This window comes from Neophocaena asiaeorientalis, unplaced genomic scaffold (genome assembly GCF_003031525.2).
Source record: "Neophocaena asiaeorientalis asiaeorientalis breed wild unplaced genomic scaffold, Neophocaena_asiaeorientalis_V1.1 scaffold25, whole genome shotgun sequence".
Classification (NCBI taxonomy): domain Eukaryota; kingdom Metazoa; phylum Chordata; class Mammalia; order Artiodactyla; family Phocoenidae; genus Neophocaena; species Neophocaena asiaeorientalis.
In genome coordinates, this window is record NW_020172492.1 from 5,642,971 (window position 1) to 5,661,258 (window position 18,288).

Genomic DNA, 18,288 nt, shown 5'->3' on the forward strand with positions numbered 1-18,288 from the left:
GTATCATGCATTACTATTAAAATCCACCTTTCAAAGTTGCTGTTAATCTATAAAGAAGTTAAGTTCATTACTTTTGGTGTCAAATTCCCTGGATTCAAGCTATTGTTAGGTATACATCCTTAGAGAAATAATTTGCACCAAAACCCTCTCATGTGCCAAAAGGAGATAAGAAGAGCATATATACCTCACAGTGCAATAGTTTAAACCAATGAGTCACTTTAAACACAAGTCTAATTTAACTATCATTTCAAATTCCATCTTGAGGTAAATGTTACTTGACAATCAAAATTTCAAATAATATGAAAATTTTGCTTTTTGCCAGTCAGACTTTAAACTTATTGCCTGTTAAAACTTATATTTTAATGTTTTTAGGAAAAAAACTTGTCAGAGTATATATTATATATTTATCTATCCCCTAGCAGTATGGAATTTGAGTTTGTACAATCAGTGTCTTTCCCTTGCCTTTAGGCTGACACAGATACGAAAGATTGAAGATCCTCTTATAACTGATAGCAGGACTCCTCTCCCCGAAGTGCATTAGCTAATGGAGGCTGTGAGCCCCAACTCTGTAGATTTCACTGTACTCACAGACAATGGTAGCTTTTTTTTCAACATTCAAATATATGTTTCGACTTTTAGTAGGAGTAGGTTTTTACCTAGTCCTTAGTGATTCTCAATTTAAAGCAAATAGTTAACTCCTAACCACCCCTAGTCACTTGTACACTCAAAGAGCCCAACTGAAAAATGAATTCTTCCAATGAGCTTGGTTTTCTGTGAACTTTAGCTGGGGCGTGTGCTCACAAGTCAGAAACTTCAGCCTTTTTCTTTCTTAGGTGGTTATTTCATTTTAGCTCACATGATAACATTCACTCCTTTGTTGTTTCAGTATGTATTTATTGAGTGACTACTATGGATCATGTATCTGAGTCTTAAGAATACATAGTTATAAAAAGAAGACGTAATCCATGTCTATGTGGAGCTTATTATATAATGGAAGAGGCAGACATTAATTGAATAACCACACAGATAAATATATTAACTACTAGGAAGGAAAAGAATACTCTGCTATGTATACATAGCAGAATTAGTTGGAGACAGAGTTGGCAGAGCAGAGAAGACAGCAATTTCCCCATGTGTTATTGATGTCTTTGAAGGGTTATATAGTGGGTGATATTCAACTAATATCTTTTCTTTTTTTTAATTTTTATTTATATTGGAGTATAGTTGATTAACATTAACATTGTTGTGTTAGTTTCAGGTGTCTAGCAAAGTGATTCAGTTATACATATACATGTATCTATTCTTTTTCAAATTCTTTGCCCATTTAGGTTATTACAGAATATTAAGCAGAGTTCCCTGTACTACACAGTAGGTGCTTTTTGGTTATCTATTTTAAATATAACAAATTTATTTTATATGAATTCCAAGCATAGAAGACAGGAGGACTAAGTGCCTGTCAGATAATATGTTTCAATTTGTAATCCATAGATTCTGACAATAATATCCAGAGAAAAGTAACATTACCAGTTTACGTTTCAAAAGCTTTTTGTGTGTAAAGTGGTATTTTGACAACTCAAGCCTGACTCAAACTGAAAGGTTATAATTTAGGGAATGAGTAATTTATACCTTGTAAAATTAAAATTATACATTTTTCTGAAAATTTATTTTGTCATAAAACACCATATCCAGCCTCCCTACGACATGTGGATTTGAAAGACATAAAGTTGAAATAAATTATATGTATCTTAAAACCTGTGACCTACTACAACACATTTTTATTTTCCTTAAAAATCATAACATTTAAAAAGTTTTCTTTAAGATATTTTAAACTTATTACAGGAAAAATATTCTATTAAATTGTGTTACTATTACTTAAATATAATTTTTATTATGGAAAATTTTCATTAAAAGATTAACAATTTGTATTCACTGTCTCTAAACATTTAGTTACTCTAAAAAAAAGTCCTTGATCTTGCCTTTTTGGAGGCAACTTGAAGGTTATTTGAAATTAAGAAGTATATGAAGTTTTGATTTATTGAAACCTCAGCTATTTAATTGGTAAGCCACATTGTCATAATTCATGATTTATAAATATTTGTCCCAATGTTTAAGGTAGAGGTTGTACCATTATAAAGAAATCTCAATGAAATTATTGCTTAAATGTTTAAAGAAATTATCAAATGCAGATTAATTTTTCATTAGCAGGTAACTATTCTTTTGGCATTTATTCTTACTGATGAGCATTTAATTTATTAATCTGTGCCTGGACCAAGAAAAACAGTTTGCAGATTCTTTGAGTGTGGCTCTATTTAAAAATTCTTTTGTTAATTTTACTCATTAATTTCACTAAAGCTTATTACCTTGATCTATCTATCTATCTAGCTAGCTAGCTAGCTAGCTATCTTTATTCACATTGACATCCTGGGACAAAAATCTGTGACTTCACAAGTGTACACACACCAAAATGTGGTACACACACCACACACAGAAGTAAACTGTGCTCCTTGCACTATTTTACTTAATTGCTACAAATTTAACTTCTTTTAAAACTCTACAGAGTCAGTATTATTGGACGTACACTTATAAATGGAATGACTTTACATCAGTGAGGTTAAGAACTTGCCAAAATGTCATCAGCTTTGAATTTTGTGAACTGAATTGGATGGAGTTCACAATTGGATGGAGGATGAGATTTGAAACTTTAGCTATCTGACTCTTAAATCCAGTCTCCTTTGGAAAACTAACATTATCTAGCTCCCTAAAATATTTAAATTTATGTAAGAAGTGTAAATTTTTCAACTTAGTAACCCAAATAAATAATTAATTTTTTAATTATAAATTTCAAAAAAGAGACATTAGTATTTGTTCATTGCTTTTTTTCACAGGGAATCAGAGTAGACATTTTATTTTAGCTCAGTTGTATTTGTCTCTTAGCTTATCTACACTGATCAATAATTACCAAATCTGTATAATTATATGAATGTGATTGAGGAATAATTGTGATGAGTTGTAATAGATGTTAAAACTATACTTCCAAAATTTAGAAAGAAAAGCTTTTGCTTGTTAAATAATTCCCTCTCTCCTCAATTTAGAAAGTAATTCATTGACAGCATGTATGTATATTTTTTACATCAAAACTTTTGCTAACACCTCTTCAAAGGAGCGATTTAATTTAAAAATGGATAATAAATCTCTATTTTATTTATATATATATATAAATAAAATTTCCCTTAAAATTTCATTTAAACCCCTATTTATTAAACTACAGAAAATGATTTAAACCTATGTAAGATAAAATTAAATCACTTTCAGTTATTTCATAGTCCTAAAAATTTAACATATTTTAAGAATTAAAAATATACATTAGTAGCCATAAACCAGACCATTCATTAAAAATTCTCAGTAACCCCACTCCAATCTTATATATTCAATAATATAGTCAAGAGGCTACAGCTACAATGAATTCTTGTTGCTTTACTGGGTTGGGCAATGTTTTGTTGCAATAATGCTAATTTGTCTTCTCCATTCTCCTCTGAATTTGGCGGCTCATTCAAAACACAATAGTCATTAATGATGCTTCTCAAAATCCTGCATGTAAACATTTCACAAATGTCATGTTTGTGATTGTGCCTTTCTTCCATTTTTTTAAAGTAGATTCATTCTTCTAAATTCCTAGCTTCACACCAAAATACCTCCCAAGTTTTAAGAGCCCTGCTACTGTTAAATTAAAAAAACATATTAGTGTATTAAGGGGCAGGAGGGTGAAAGAGAGTGGATTCTCTACCCTGCCAACTGCTCAGCATTTAGCTGCTTTTAAAAAACTGCCTTCAGAGCTACAGCTATTCAGGTCATTAGGAACATTTCCCTTTTTCTGGCCAAATGGGAAACAGCATCATTTGTGAGACCTGGAAGTGCTACAGAAAGAACGTTAAAAGAGCCAATTTTATATATAACAGTTACACATAATAGAATTATGGGGGGATAGTATTGATTATTAATGGCATTTCTTAAGAACAGTATGACTTTACAGATGTAATTAGAAAGTTATTACTACTAAAGATTGGCAATTCAATTTATAATTCTTAGGCTGGATTTGTTCACAGATTAGTACTTGGGTAGTATATTTTGTTTTAATATTCTGTTGTGTCTGCAAGTGTTAATGAATATTGACAGAATTAAAATTGCAAGCCAACAAGTGTAGTATTGTGAAAAGTAATGTAATAAAAACTTTTAGGGCTTTACACAAACAACTTCATTTAGTGTTAAGTTAGCAGTTAAAGATAAGTCTTTTCAGCAAATGCGTCGTCTGATTTTATCAATATTTTTATGTTGCCTTTCCTTTGGTAGTGAGTCCAAAATATATAATATCAACAGTGGCAGATTCTGTATTTTTCAGGAACCAAGTATACATGTGTAATTTTAAAGAAATCATGGTAGTTAATATATTTCAAATATACTGAGTACATTTATGCATTCACACAGAATTTAAATACAAATAAGGAAGGTCAGTGGCAATGTGGCAATGATGTAACCGTTATTTAAATGGAATTTGTTGATGTCATTCTGGTTTTCCAACCTTTTTTATGAGATGCGTGGGGATAAAATTATAATATATATTGTTGTAGAAAAGTAAACATTACGTGGACACGCATAAAAAATGATGCTTGCAAGTCAGAATTTTTAGCAGCAAACATATAACTCTAATCAACTAATGGAGGCTCCTTAGAGCCAAAAAAAACATTTTCAAAGTAATGTTCCAGCTGAACTGTTTACAATCCATTTGTGTGTTCCACAAAATCGTGGTGATTCTAAAGGGGCTGAGTTAAATTAAACAATGATGATTGTGCTGATTTCATTTAAAGACTTCCAAAGGTTATGATGAGAAGATATTTACATTCTGTGAAGGCTTCAGGTAGAAGGCAGCATTTAGTTAGATACAACAATGTTCTTATTTAATATAAACATAATGCATCTGGATAGACTCCATAGATGCCTTTGGGTAAAATGCTCTCATTATGATAATCATACCAGACAGCATGTTTTCAATTCAGCACTCCATTTCTTTGTTTTTCCAAAATTTAATGAGTGTGTGGTCTAGTTCCAACTGAAGTGGATCTATTCTTAAGGAAGGAAAAAAAAAACTGTGCCCATGTTTCTAATTTATGTACAACCATTAGTTCCTTTTTGCCTTCTCAAGTTACCCCACAGTCAAAATACTCTACATCAGCCATGGTATACTAGATGACTTTGCTAGAAAGCAAGGAAACCAACTACTAACTCTGTAATCTTGGTAGATTTACATGACAAGATCTCTTTTTAGTTCATGCTCTTGTTCATCCTGAGAAGCTGCAGGGGTAGTGGTTGAAGGATGGGAACTCGAATCATATTTGCTGATCAAAGCCCCAGGCTGAGGGTCCAGGCTAACCTACATGCTCACACTTTATTGGTCAAAGGAAGCTGCGTGGCCACATGGGTAAATGCAATCATACCTGTGCCCAGGTAAGAGACACAATATTTGTATTCATATCTATGTCCACAGCTCATAGTGTGGTACTTAACTGTCCAGAGATGATTTCCTTTACTTAAAGTGCTCTTATCATCACTTCTCAGGATGATTTCTGTACTAACTAGGCTTTCACCAAAATATATGGAGATTATACCTGTGATCATATATCATTACAATATAAACCAAATGTGAGTGGAAATGAGAGATCTCCGTTCTCAAACCAACATTTTTTTTCTACTCAAATTATACTTTTGGGATATACACAATAGAAAGTAAAATATTTTACTTCATTCTTTATATGAAAATATTAAAAAAAACTAAGAGAAGAATTTTAGATGAAGCTCTGAAAATTAAGAAAACAATTTGCTATGGTTACTAACAATCCTGTTTTTTAAAATCCATTCATTCATTCATTCAGTTAATTAGTTGATTGGTTGATTTAGTTATAGTCTTAGTTTGGTGATACTTCCGAAGAGTCTGTCCTTTACTTTTGGTGTTGCATGACAGAGAGGGTAAATTAACCAGATGGGGTGGCAAAGTGTTTTGTCCCAATGAAATGTCAAAAGGTGAATTGAGACCATAAACTTAATTGAGGTTAACATACTGTAGTAATAAAAAGCACCTGATAGATGAAGAAAGCTCCCTGGAAGGTTGTCCATAGTCTTAGGCTCTTTATAGCCTTCTGAAGTGTGTGAATATAAGGGAAGAGAAAACATATTCGAAGTGAGTTAGATTAGCAACATTTATATCAAGGAATTGGGCAGAGGGGTTGTGCTCAATAAGCTACTGGCCTACTTGTATTTTTGCACATAAAAATATTGTAAAGCCATTGAATTGCAATTTATTCATTCATATTATACTTCACTTAGTATAATTTTGGAACCCTTGAGGTCAGAGGTTTTCTTCTATTCATCTATATTACTACCAAGATATCTGGTAGTTATGACAATAAGTAGCAAACCATTAATAAATTTTCTTGTTAAATTAATGTTATAAGCTGATTTCAGAAAATGATGTAAATTTGTTCTAGCTCTTTCATATTACATCCATTCTTTGTCAAATTTAAGAGGAACAAACTAAAGTTGCAAATATTTCAAGTCAGAATAGATCATGGGTTGGTACTGATTGCAGGTTGGTATTATATATTTACAAATTGTTAAAAAAAATAAGGGAGGCTAGAATGGCACTCTCCCACTATGTAGTTACCCACAGCCATCTAGCAAGAAATACTCAGCAGTTTAGAGAGAGTTTGTATGGGTTGTAAAATACCACCATTGATAATCTTCTTGGTTACTTAAGTCCAATTACTTCACTTAGCAATTCACATTTTAAGTTATGAAAATATACATATGAGTTTATAAATTTGGTAATTTAAACCATTGAAAAAGATATACCACAACTTTAGGTTCAAGCTATGTTACTATCCCTTGATAAAATTATAAAGTTTTTTCAGCAAATAAAAAAGTAAATGTTTGAGGGAAAAGTGGAAATTAATGAGCAGCTATTATTTAGATCATGGTTTAATAAACAACTTCTTAGAAGCATTGTATTACTATATATCTTATATTCACAAAATACTAAAACTTATTTTATTTTAAATGCTCTCCTTCACAGTTTTGAATATGTATTTACATATGTATATTCTACATATATATCGAACACACACATGCACAAATACATTCAAGTAAATTTCTTACAAGATGAAAAGACAAAAAATTACTGATACCAATTAAGTTTGGAACAATAACAATGACATTCTTACTCTCTTCTGAGGAAATATGAAGTAATAAATCCAGTATAGTATCTCTAAAAGCCCAAGATTTACTGAAAAGAGAGCACTTTGAGTAAATTTTAAAAACAACACACCAAATTACCTAATCAGTAGTTTTCTTCAAAGTTTGTTCCCCAGATAGCAGTACTGGCATTGCTTGTTGAAAATGCAAACTCTTGACCCCATCCGAGGCCTCATGTATCAGAAACTCTGGGGTGGAGTTTCCAGGTGATTCTGATAGGTGCTGACATTTGAGAACCATTGGTAGAATAATACTATTCAAAACTGTTTGGATCAGCTGATTTGCAGAGGTAATAGCGAGAGTTTCTCAATGAAGGAAACACTAAGTTGACTTATTTTCAGGCCAAGACCGTACCTAGATTCTTTAGTGAATCTTATCTTATAATTAACTTCCAAAAGACTGGATGGATTGTGTGGCTGCCAGATGTGTGTCACAGGAACAAGTTATTCATGGCAAGCGACTCTATCAGGGGCATGGTTCTTGGTCCTGGAAGTATTTACTGTTTTTCCTTATTCTGTGTAAATCTATTTGGTGCTTCCCCACATCTAGCCTCTTTTATTTTACCTTTAGAGACTAAGTATCAAATACCACCTCTTCAGAGTTGCCCTCTCAGGTCACTTAAAATAAAATAGGGCCATCCTGTCCACAGCCCTACGGCCCATCACAGCAGTCTGTTTGTGGTAGCTCTCAGCCCTTGTCACAATCTGGATGTTTGTAAAATTTAACTTAACATCTTTATTTTATTTATTTTTAAAACTTTCTCTAGAATGTGAACTCCATGCAGAGTCTGGTTCACAGATGTATCTATCATGCACCTTTTTGTGGTGCATTCCAGGAATTTTTTGGAGGCAAAAATATAAATAAGTATGGCAATTATTTATACAATATTTAATCAACATTTTATTTGCTAAGTAGTAACAGTTAAATTACACATGTAGGAGTGTTTAAATCTAGTAGAGGGAAATCTTCTCTGTGGAAGGTATTTGAGATTTTATCAGACCACTGCTCAGAAAAAAAATCTGTATGGTTGATATCAGGCAATCCAGTTCACCGTAGTTATTTTCTAAATTATTATTAGGTTGACTTTAACTTAATATAAGTGTATACATTTTTTATACCTAAATTTTTTATAATCATATTTGCTACTTCTCTAATTTGACCATATCCACCTTAAAAGTTATTTTGCATCTTGAGTAATTACTAATTAAGTTGAATTGGGGCTTCAAATTATGTTGTAAACAATAATTATTATAAAAAAACAGTTTTTCTTTGGATCATATTTTTAAAAATTCTTCTACAGTGCCTTAGTATTCCTGAGGTTTGACAAGTTCCCACTCTAAAGTGAATAGAAAATAATCATTAATGCTGAAAATAAATTTATTCTTTTTTCAATTTCCATTGGAAAATGGTAAAATATTACTTTAGTTTCCCTTTTAAAAAATAATTCTACATTAATATTCTATACATAATGAAATCTTTTGTTTGTTTGTTTGTGGTACGCGGGCCTCTCAGCGTTGTGGCCTCTCCCGTTGCGGAGCACAGGCTCCGGACGCGCAGGCTCAGCGGCCATGGCTCACGGGCCCAGCCGCTCCGCGGTATGTGGGATCTTCCCGGACCGGGGCACGAACCCGTGTGCCCTGCATCGGCAGGCGGACTCTCAACCACTGCGCCACCAGGGAAGCCCTGAAATCATTTTTATGAGTACATTTTTCCTTTGGAAAAAAAGTCAGTGGAGTCTGTTGCTTTAAGTGGTTTATTTTTCCTCTCCATGACTTGGTTTCAGGATATTCACTCCAGCTACATAAATTCTAAATATTGCTTCTCCTACTTACTCATAGCACATGAAGTATTATTACAAACAAGAATCATTGTAATGTAGTGACCCCAACGAAACTATCAAGTGAACTTTTCAAATGAAAACATTCAGATAGATTATGTATTTACGAATAAAAATAAATTTGCTTTTCAGGGAGTTTGGCCGCTGGAAAGTAAATAACCTTGCAGTTGAGAGAAGAAATTTCCTTGGCTCCCCTCTGCCTCTTGCCCCTGAATTCTTCCGCAACATAAGACTTTTGGGACGTCGACCTACCCTTCAGCAAATCACAGAAAACCTTATCAAGAAATATGGGACACATTTCTTGCTATCTGCTACTCTGGGAGGTACGACTCTTTGAAAATATTTGTGCCTGTGTGTGCTTGTGCATAAAACTGTATAAGTCAAGGAAAAGTGTCGATTCATCCAAATCACTGCAGTTTGAATAATCCTAAATTTCATTCATTAACTTTTAATCAAAACATTTATTGAGTTATTACTAAATATCTTGTATGGTGATCACAATGATGAGGCAGAGGATTTTCACTTAGTTTCTGCCTGAAAGCAATTTACAAACTAATAGCCTCTGTTAAATATAGGCATAGTTATTACACTCTATAATGCAAGGTGATGAGCCAGATTTTGTTTAAAAATTGAATAATAAGCAATCAAGTCACAGCTGGGACTTCAGGTTACAGAGAGCAGGAAAGGTCCCAAAGTAAATGTTGAAATTCTAAAATTACATTTTTTAGAGCTATTTTAACATTTCTGATTGTAGTTGATATATGATGTGAAGGGAGTAATAAATATCAATGAAGATGCACGATATGAAAGTAGAGATTAATAATGTCACCCTCCTCAATGTGATGTAATACCATTAAGTGTGTGTTTTATCATGGTGATGTATAATTCAGTATTTTGAATACACTTAAATGATTTGGGGGGAGATAGTGTGTAATAGGAAGAAAATGACATTTTTCTAAAACTTATAAATACCCCAGAATTCTGTATATTTAATTTTGTGTAGGACTTTAAATAATGTCCAAACATTCCGTTTTAAATAGATCTTACTCTTTCCTATAATAGGAGCAGTGGACATAATTGGATAGGAATCACCATGAAAACAGTGATTCCCTGATCCCTTGTCAGTTTCTCAGTTAAGTTTACTGAAGCCGGGCAGGCTAGTTCACACCAATGGTGAGGTAGTGTGAAAATGCTCTTCATTTTCCCAGTCTTAGAGGATGTGTCTTTTTTTCCGTTTACCTGCCAATCCAGTCTGTCACCAAGTCACGTCAGTTTATTCCTCTAGAATATATCCCGTATCCAGCTCTTTCCTGACTTCCACTGCAGTGTCCCTACACCAAGTCACCACCATGTTTCTCTTAGAATATTCCTAAGGTCCATCCTTCACACAGATCTTTTAAACTTGAGTTGGGTCAAATCATTTCCTTTTTTAATTAAAACCTACAGTTAGCCAGTTGAAATGAAATCCAGATGTCTTTCTGTGGTTTCTTAAGGCACCGCATGAATGCTCTGCCATTGGCTTTCATCTCAAACCTCATCTGTTCTCTCTCCTGATCATGCTCTATGTTTCAGCCACAAGGAAACTTCATATTTTTCTGCTCAAATGTTACTTTCTCAGAGAGACCTTTTCTAATCATCCTACCAGCAACAGTGCCCATAGACAACCAATATTCTCTACTACTTCATGATCTCACTCTGCATTCTTCATAGTATTTATTATTATGTGAAAATTTTTTATTTTCTTAAAAACAGGAATCTTGCCTATATTTGTTACCAATTTACTCATGTAGTTATTGTGGATGGAAAATGTCCCCTGCCATATCAGTAAACAAAGCATGTTGCGGCCATCAGGCCAACAGCCACTACAGCTGCCTCCGACTGTGCACCCTGAGGGGACTCAGGATGGAGAAAAGCAGGATAGTGGCCCTAGATAGTTAAGGTGCATATCAGGGGAATGATTTCAGTGAGCCCAGACTCTGGCATCTTCCCATAAATAGAAAAGCACTAAATTCATTAACTTGAGATGTCCGGTTTTTAATTAACAGCAATCTTTTGATGTTCCACTACCCGCTTTTATTGCAAAACTCCTATATATCCTGGCTCATCCCTTACTTCTTTGGAGCTATCCCTCAGAGCTCTCTGAGATGCTGTGTTCCGGGCTGAAGTCTTCCATTTTGTCCACCAAATAAAACTTAATTCTCAACTTTTAGGTTGTGAATTTTTTTCAGTCGACATTATTGTAGTGCTTGGCACACAATTAGTTTCTCATTACATACTTGTTAAATGAAAATAAGTGAAACTACACTTTGCTAGGAGGCTGAGGCTGCCCAGTCCACTAGATAAACATCAAAACTCTGAAATGGACAGAGGATAATCGAGATCTAATTCAGGAAGAAGACTGAATGAGAAAGAAAATCCATGGATCCAAAAAAGGTCAGTTAAACAAATAGATTCAGAATTGGAGAGAATCAGGATGAAAGTGAGAGCAGGAGAGCCAGGCATGGAGAGGGTGGAGAAAGAGAGATCCCTGGATAAGCCAAAGAAACAAGTCTGCCATGTAACCCTAAGGAATGAAAGGCAGAAGATGTAGGGGGTTCAGGAGGACAGGAAAGCTTAGCTGTGAATATGCACTCTCTCACCATTGCTTTCCTCCATAAATGGATAATACTAAAATAATGAGATAAAGAGATCAGACAAGCCTGGTGTTGAATCCTGGCTCCTTTTTTTTTTTTTTTTAACCAATTGTGAGACTTTAAAAACTGTTAAGTAACTTCACTGATTTTTAGGGTTTTTTTTTAGTTGAAACGGGGAGAGTTAACACCTGTGTGACAAGGCCATGGGAAGATTAGTGTAAGTGTAGGAAAATGTCCTTGGCATAAACATGCCAAGAATTAATGTTATTGCTATTGTTACTACAGCAGTATGGATAGCAAAACAATGACAAAATATTCCCATAATTGTGAAAACTGCTTCTTTGAAAGCTGTGTCTATTTGGCTTAGTATTGACAATGATTATTAATGTAATAAAATCTGAAGTAAAAGTGAAAATTAAATTATTTCTATAACATCTCCTTTTAAAAAGTTCAGTGGTCTTGAAACACATCCTAGGTTTCGTTACCATTGTATCAACAATACAGAGTTCCCAGAAGAATTTCAGAACATGAAATGTATTCTTCAAACAAGAAAGGAAGGAAGGGACAAGGGGGAAGGCAGAAGATATCAAAAGTACAGTTGATTCTCAAGGACATTTTTGTTCCTTAGTAGCAAAATTACGGTGACATTTTGATTTATTTCATTGTTTTCGCATTATGAATGCCCCACTGTTGTCTTAAAATAGTTTTTGTTTTGCATGTTTTTTGTTTGTTTTTATAAAGGGGGGTTATAAAAACCTTTGTGGTAAGTCACTTCTTTGGGTTGATTAATAATGACAATACGCTTTCTCAAAATTGCTTTACTTCAATTATTTAAAAGTCTAGTTCAAGCAATTTCTTCAATGGTGGTGAGGGGGAAAGAATAGAATTGCCACTCTCACTTGCCTTCTAATCTCTGACCATTCTTTGGATTTAGTGTTCCTGGTATTTTCTATTGGAATTCTCTTTTTGTCTTTAAATGTTACTTATATTTTCCTTCAGGAATCTCTCTGTTGGGTGATGTTAATAATTTAGCTAAAATGCATGAAATTAGTTAAGTAGCTTAAGGATATAAACTGTTTGCAATTAAAATATATACTAGGTTGATTTCAGGCAATTTTTAAATTATTGCTGTTGTAATTACACTAAGTCCTTTTTGTTGCTGTAAGTGTATTTTAATTTCATATGTTTTACCTGACTGAACATGAAATTGTATTACTCTATTTCTTAAAAAATTGAGATTGGTGGTATTTAACTTGAGCAAATTCTCTTTCTCTCTCCTTAATTGACCCAGATTGAGGAACAACTCTAATATTAACACACTGAGGATGTCATGTATAAAAGCAAATATTTTTAACAAAAAGCCAGTTTTAAAAAAATTATTTTCTTATTTTTTATTCTTAATTGAAATATAGTTGATTTACAATGTTGTGTTAATTTCTGCTTTACAGTAAAGTGATTCAGTTATACATATACATTTTTATACTCTTTTCCATTACGGTTTATCACAGAATATTGAATATAGTTCCCTGTGCTATGCAGTAGGACCTTGCTGTTTATCCAGTCTGTACATACTACTTTGCATCTGAAAAAGCCAATTATTTTATAAGTAGATGCCTCCTAAGTAACTAGATCTTCAACTAAATTTAAACATTTTTCAAAACAAGTTGAGTGCAAAGTACTCTCTACCAGCATTTAAGCAGTGAAAAGGAAATTAATGAAAAATGTCTTTTTTTCCCAAGAGTTATTTATTTAGTACATCATATTGTTGACTTAGACGTAAAACTTGGGATAGCATATTTGAAGCCTTTAATGGGATATTTTATGATAGATAAAGCCAGTGATTGAATTATCTTCCTATAGGGAAAAATAATTTATAAAAAACCTTCTTCAATATATATCATTTTCCCTATTTGTTTCATCTTATAGCTTCCCGACTATTTATCAATATAGTAATTTAGCTTGCTTCTATTTGGGATAATGATATCTAAACTCTGTCACTGTTTAAAATCTAAAATAAGCTACTCAATTTAAAGAATCAATCTTGAAATAGATTGCACTCCTGGGATATATTGATTTCTAGCTATGGAATATATTTCATGACTGTTTTTGTAATATATTTCATTATAATACAATATATGACAAACACTGAAATAAAAGTGTATCTTTTATTTCAGTGAATACAGAAATACAAAAAAATAATAAGTGAATGAAAACAAAAAGACCTTAAAATAGTTGGGCTTATTGAGCAGACGGAGGATGTTTGCTAAAAGTACCAGATCAGGATTTTAGATCCATAATAAAGGACAAAGGACTAAGGAAGATGAAAACCAAAAATTCATTTTAAAATTTATAAAAATGTTATAACAAAATATTTATAGTAACTTTAAGTGTGACCTCATCTTCACCTCCAGAATTACACAGACTTGTCTAATTAGTCCATAGGCCATGCCCTCAGCCACTCACAGTCGCATGAGAATGTGAACACCTCCTGGGTGAGACTTGGCTCTCTAAAGCTTAAGGCAGTGAGAAGCTGATGGAAACAGGTGCTCTGCTCTCCGGACAGCACATCCTAAAGAGGAAGAAGAGCAAGAGGCTGGGTTTCTCATGCCAGTCCCTTCCCTACACCCAGCCTGTCTGTCAGCTCACTACACCTCTGTGGGTGGAGTCAGGAATGTGGACACAGTGAGGACTTTGGAGGCAAAATAGCTTCCCTCCAAAGTACTCTTTTCCTGATAGAGATTTTTTTTTTTTTTGGACCAAAATTCTATGAGCAACTGGATAATGTATTAAGATTTGTTCATTTACAACTTTAAAGAATATTTTTTATTCTCAGCAACATAAAAGCATTTCCATTTTTACCACTGGTTTTGAATGCATAGTTTTAAAGGCCATAATTAAATTTTTAGCAGAAAGAGTTACAATTGTTTTTTTCACATGCAAGTTTGTTTTTGAAATTTTTTTCTGAAAGTGCTTCTTCTGAACATGTATCTGCAGTTACCATATTGCTCAACTTAACTATTTTGCCAGGTGTTTAATTTTGTTAAATATAGAAAATATTTTCTTCATTGTTAGAGTGAAAAAAATGCCTGATTGTGGTCCAGAGTAAAATTAACTTACTAGGGCAATTATTTAAAATAACAAGTATTACCTCAGTGACTACATAGTATATAACTGCATAGTATATAACTAACTATGCCTGCAAGGTAGTTTATTTAGTTTTATGATACATATTTTTTGTGTATATATCTCTCAAAGAAAAAAAACAGAGGTAAGCTGGGGTATGATAGAATATTAGTTATTTTTTTCCCTATATTCTAGCATCCCTGTAAGTATAAGATTCCAAATATCCTTGTTTAATTTCAGAAATACTCAATTCTCACTTTTTACTATGTGAATTACATTCTGTATAAAGTATTCACAGTTAGTTTTTAATTCTATGTCATGTACCATCTTCTTTCAAAATAGATTAACAGCTATCCTTCTCATTTTCACTTTGTCTCTTCTTAGGAGGTACAAATCCTTTTATTTTAGTTTATCTGTAATGTAATTTAAAGGAGTTAATCTGCCAAGATATGTATATATAATTTATTTCTTAATTAAATATAAATAATTGAAGATACATGGAATGTATGCATTCCATTAGAATACATATTCTGTTGAAGAAAAAGAACTGAAAGGAAGAAAAGAACAATTTTCTGAAGCTTTATATCCCAGGGAATTATTAAAATAATGGTACTGCCATACTGGTATTAAACCGAATATTTACTCATACTACTTAAGATTAATTATATCAGTTCATCTCTCTGTCTCTGTCTCTCCTTTCTCTCTTTCGCTCTCTCATCTCTATCCCTATCTCTCATGTTTATCTGGTAAATAAAATGAAAACTTTGAAATTAAAATAATATTGTTAATTCACTTTTGATGGTTTATAAGGCAGCTGTCTACTAAAGTGATTTGAGCCCATTTATAAAAATAATAATAAAGATAACAAAGAAGATGAAATTAAAATTGCTATGTCAGTTGATCTTAATAATAGCATTCTTGGCAACTAAGTCAAAAGATAAATGCTAAATTTTAGAATTTTGTAAATATGATTATATACTTTCTTGTTCTTTGTAGCACTTTAATAGGACAGATAAATCACCTGTCCGTTAATTTGACACATACGTACTGAGTTACCTATAAAAGTGCAAAGATTCACCACCTTCCTTAAAGGAACACACAGGTCACTGATAAAGACAGACATTTAAATTGGTAATAAATTTTACTGTGGTTTAGAGCCTCGTTACTTGAGTGTGGTCCATGATCCAACAGCATCAACATCACCTTGGAGCTTGTTAGAAATGCAGAATCTCAGATTCCATTCCTGATTAATGAATCAGAAACATGTTAACAAGATCTCCAGGTGATTTACATGCACATTAAGTTTGAACAGCACTATTTAGAGTGTCTATATAAATTTAGAGAGTACTTAACTGTTCCAGAAATCTCGCTTCTGAGAATTAATTCTACCAAAATAATAGCAAGTCTGTAATTTTACATAACAAAATGTTCATTATAGCATTGTTTATAAGCAACTCCAAAATAGAAGTACCTTAATTGTATTTCATTCAGGATGTATTCTGTTCCCTCTATCCTTGAAACTATATATTTCCAGTTACTCTTCTTTCATGTCATCGTTCTATAGAGACTATTGTATCTGGGCAATTTTATTTAGAAATTTTTCAGACTTTTCAGGGGGGATAACTATTAATAATCATAAGATCAGTTGTTTTCTTTTGGAATATTTTGCAAAACATACTATGTTTCTTTGTCAAAGCTGTAGAAGGCTAGCTATTTCCTTCCAAAAATATCTTGCAGATGCCAATTGGTGTTAAGCCAACATGTCTGTTTTTTACTGTCTTTATATATTTGCCTCTGCTCCTTGTTAGAAGCCTATTTTTCTAGAATTTTTTCTCTTCTATATGTTTCTAAAACACCGTTTTCTTCTACAACACTATGTTAGTGGAAAGATACATGTCAGGATGTATACCTTTTAACACATTAAGCTAGGGAAGGATGATCATTAGTAGTAAGAGTAAAGTAAAACACTGTGAAAAGTGAAATAAAATTTCAAAAGGACAGTGATACTTAAAATATAGTAAAACTTAGGGAATTTTTTAAGGAATAAAAACCACAATGAATAATATGATCTGTTATTACTAACAATAGGATAACATTTTTGAACTAAAGTGATACATCAAAAGTAAAACTACAAACAATTACATTTAAGCTATATTTGCACTGGTTATTCCTGTGCAAAGAATTTCTACTCAAATAGCAGTTTTTGATAAGTAAAACTCACACAAAAGCAAAATAGACATTCACAATAAGATTTTCAGGTATAAGGAAGTTGAATGACCAGAAAGATATTTGCCATAAATGTACCTTTTTTTCCCTGGGTAGAAGGGTACACATTACAGGTCAGGATACTAGTCCAAGGGCAGTAGCAATGATAAAATAAAATAAAATACAGCTGACATCCAAGAGTTAGCTTCATTGTTAGCTTCATTCTTAAAAAAGAAATAACCTTGAATCTCAGTGCATTACAACTATAATGGTTGTGTCTCCCTAATATTACGTGTTTTGACTGTGGATCCCCTGCGATTCTGCTCTGAGTGTTGTTGGCTCATTCTGGGAATAAAGATGAGGAAGGCCCTCTTTGGAACATGCTGTCCTCCTGGCAGAGGGCAAAAGCAAAAAAATTAGTATAACTTTCTGATGCCTCTCAAAACCTGTACTGAATCATGACATAGCTGGTTTGTGTGTATTCACTGATCTAAACATTTTTATTTTCAATACCAGGTTAAAGGGCATCACTTGTTCTTTACAATGGACTATAAATACATGTATGCATGTTTACATCCATGATAGAATTAAAATTGCAAAGAATAATCTGTGGCATCTTCTTGATTTATCCCTAGGATTATTTTACTCATTCTCTTATCCATTGCTTTTTGTTCTAACATTTTGAAAGTATTACCTCTATCCCCAATAACTATATACATGAGAATGCCAGTTGAGAAAATTCAAGTGGAGAGATAATTGTATGAAAGTTCTTTCATTTCTGTTTGTCATGGACACAACATCAATTACCTGAAAACCAGGACAGAAAAATACATAATTGTGAGGTCCACAACATATCAAATATACCTACTCCTACCCTATGAACTAATCATAGGATAACATTAAAGTCATGATTTTTTTGTTTTATTGTCCTCTGTTTCTCATTCTCTATGAAAGCATCCTTCAATATGTGCTTTTAATGTCCATAAACTACCACAGCGTTTTAGTTGTAAAAGGCACAGCTGCATGATTTCTGTGTGAAATAATCACATCTTTTTATCTCTACAATCATTAATCCTTTTCACTTTCTAACAGACTCAGAATATTGAATCACTTCAAAATCACATTTAGTTTTTACAAAATGGGTGGATGTCCTTTGGCACTCATGTCATGCTTTTGAGCTACAGCTGGTTT

The 18,288-nt window shown here is 32.9% G+C and overlaps 1 protein-coding gene across 1 annotated transcript in view; it reads left to right on the forward strand.

Annotated features, from left to right (window-relative positions):
• Positions 1-18,288, forward strand: part of BRINP3 (BMP/retinoic acid inducible neural specific 3) — a 412,691-nt gene that overhangs the window by 185,646 nt on the left and 208,757 nt on the right. Inside the window, exon 3 of the mRNA XM_024738208.1 lies at positions 9,269-9,459. Coding sequence (XP_024593976.1) covers positions 9,269-9,459 — 191 coding nt within the window. The remainder of the gene's footprint in view (positions 1-9,268; positions 9,460-18,288) is intronic.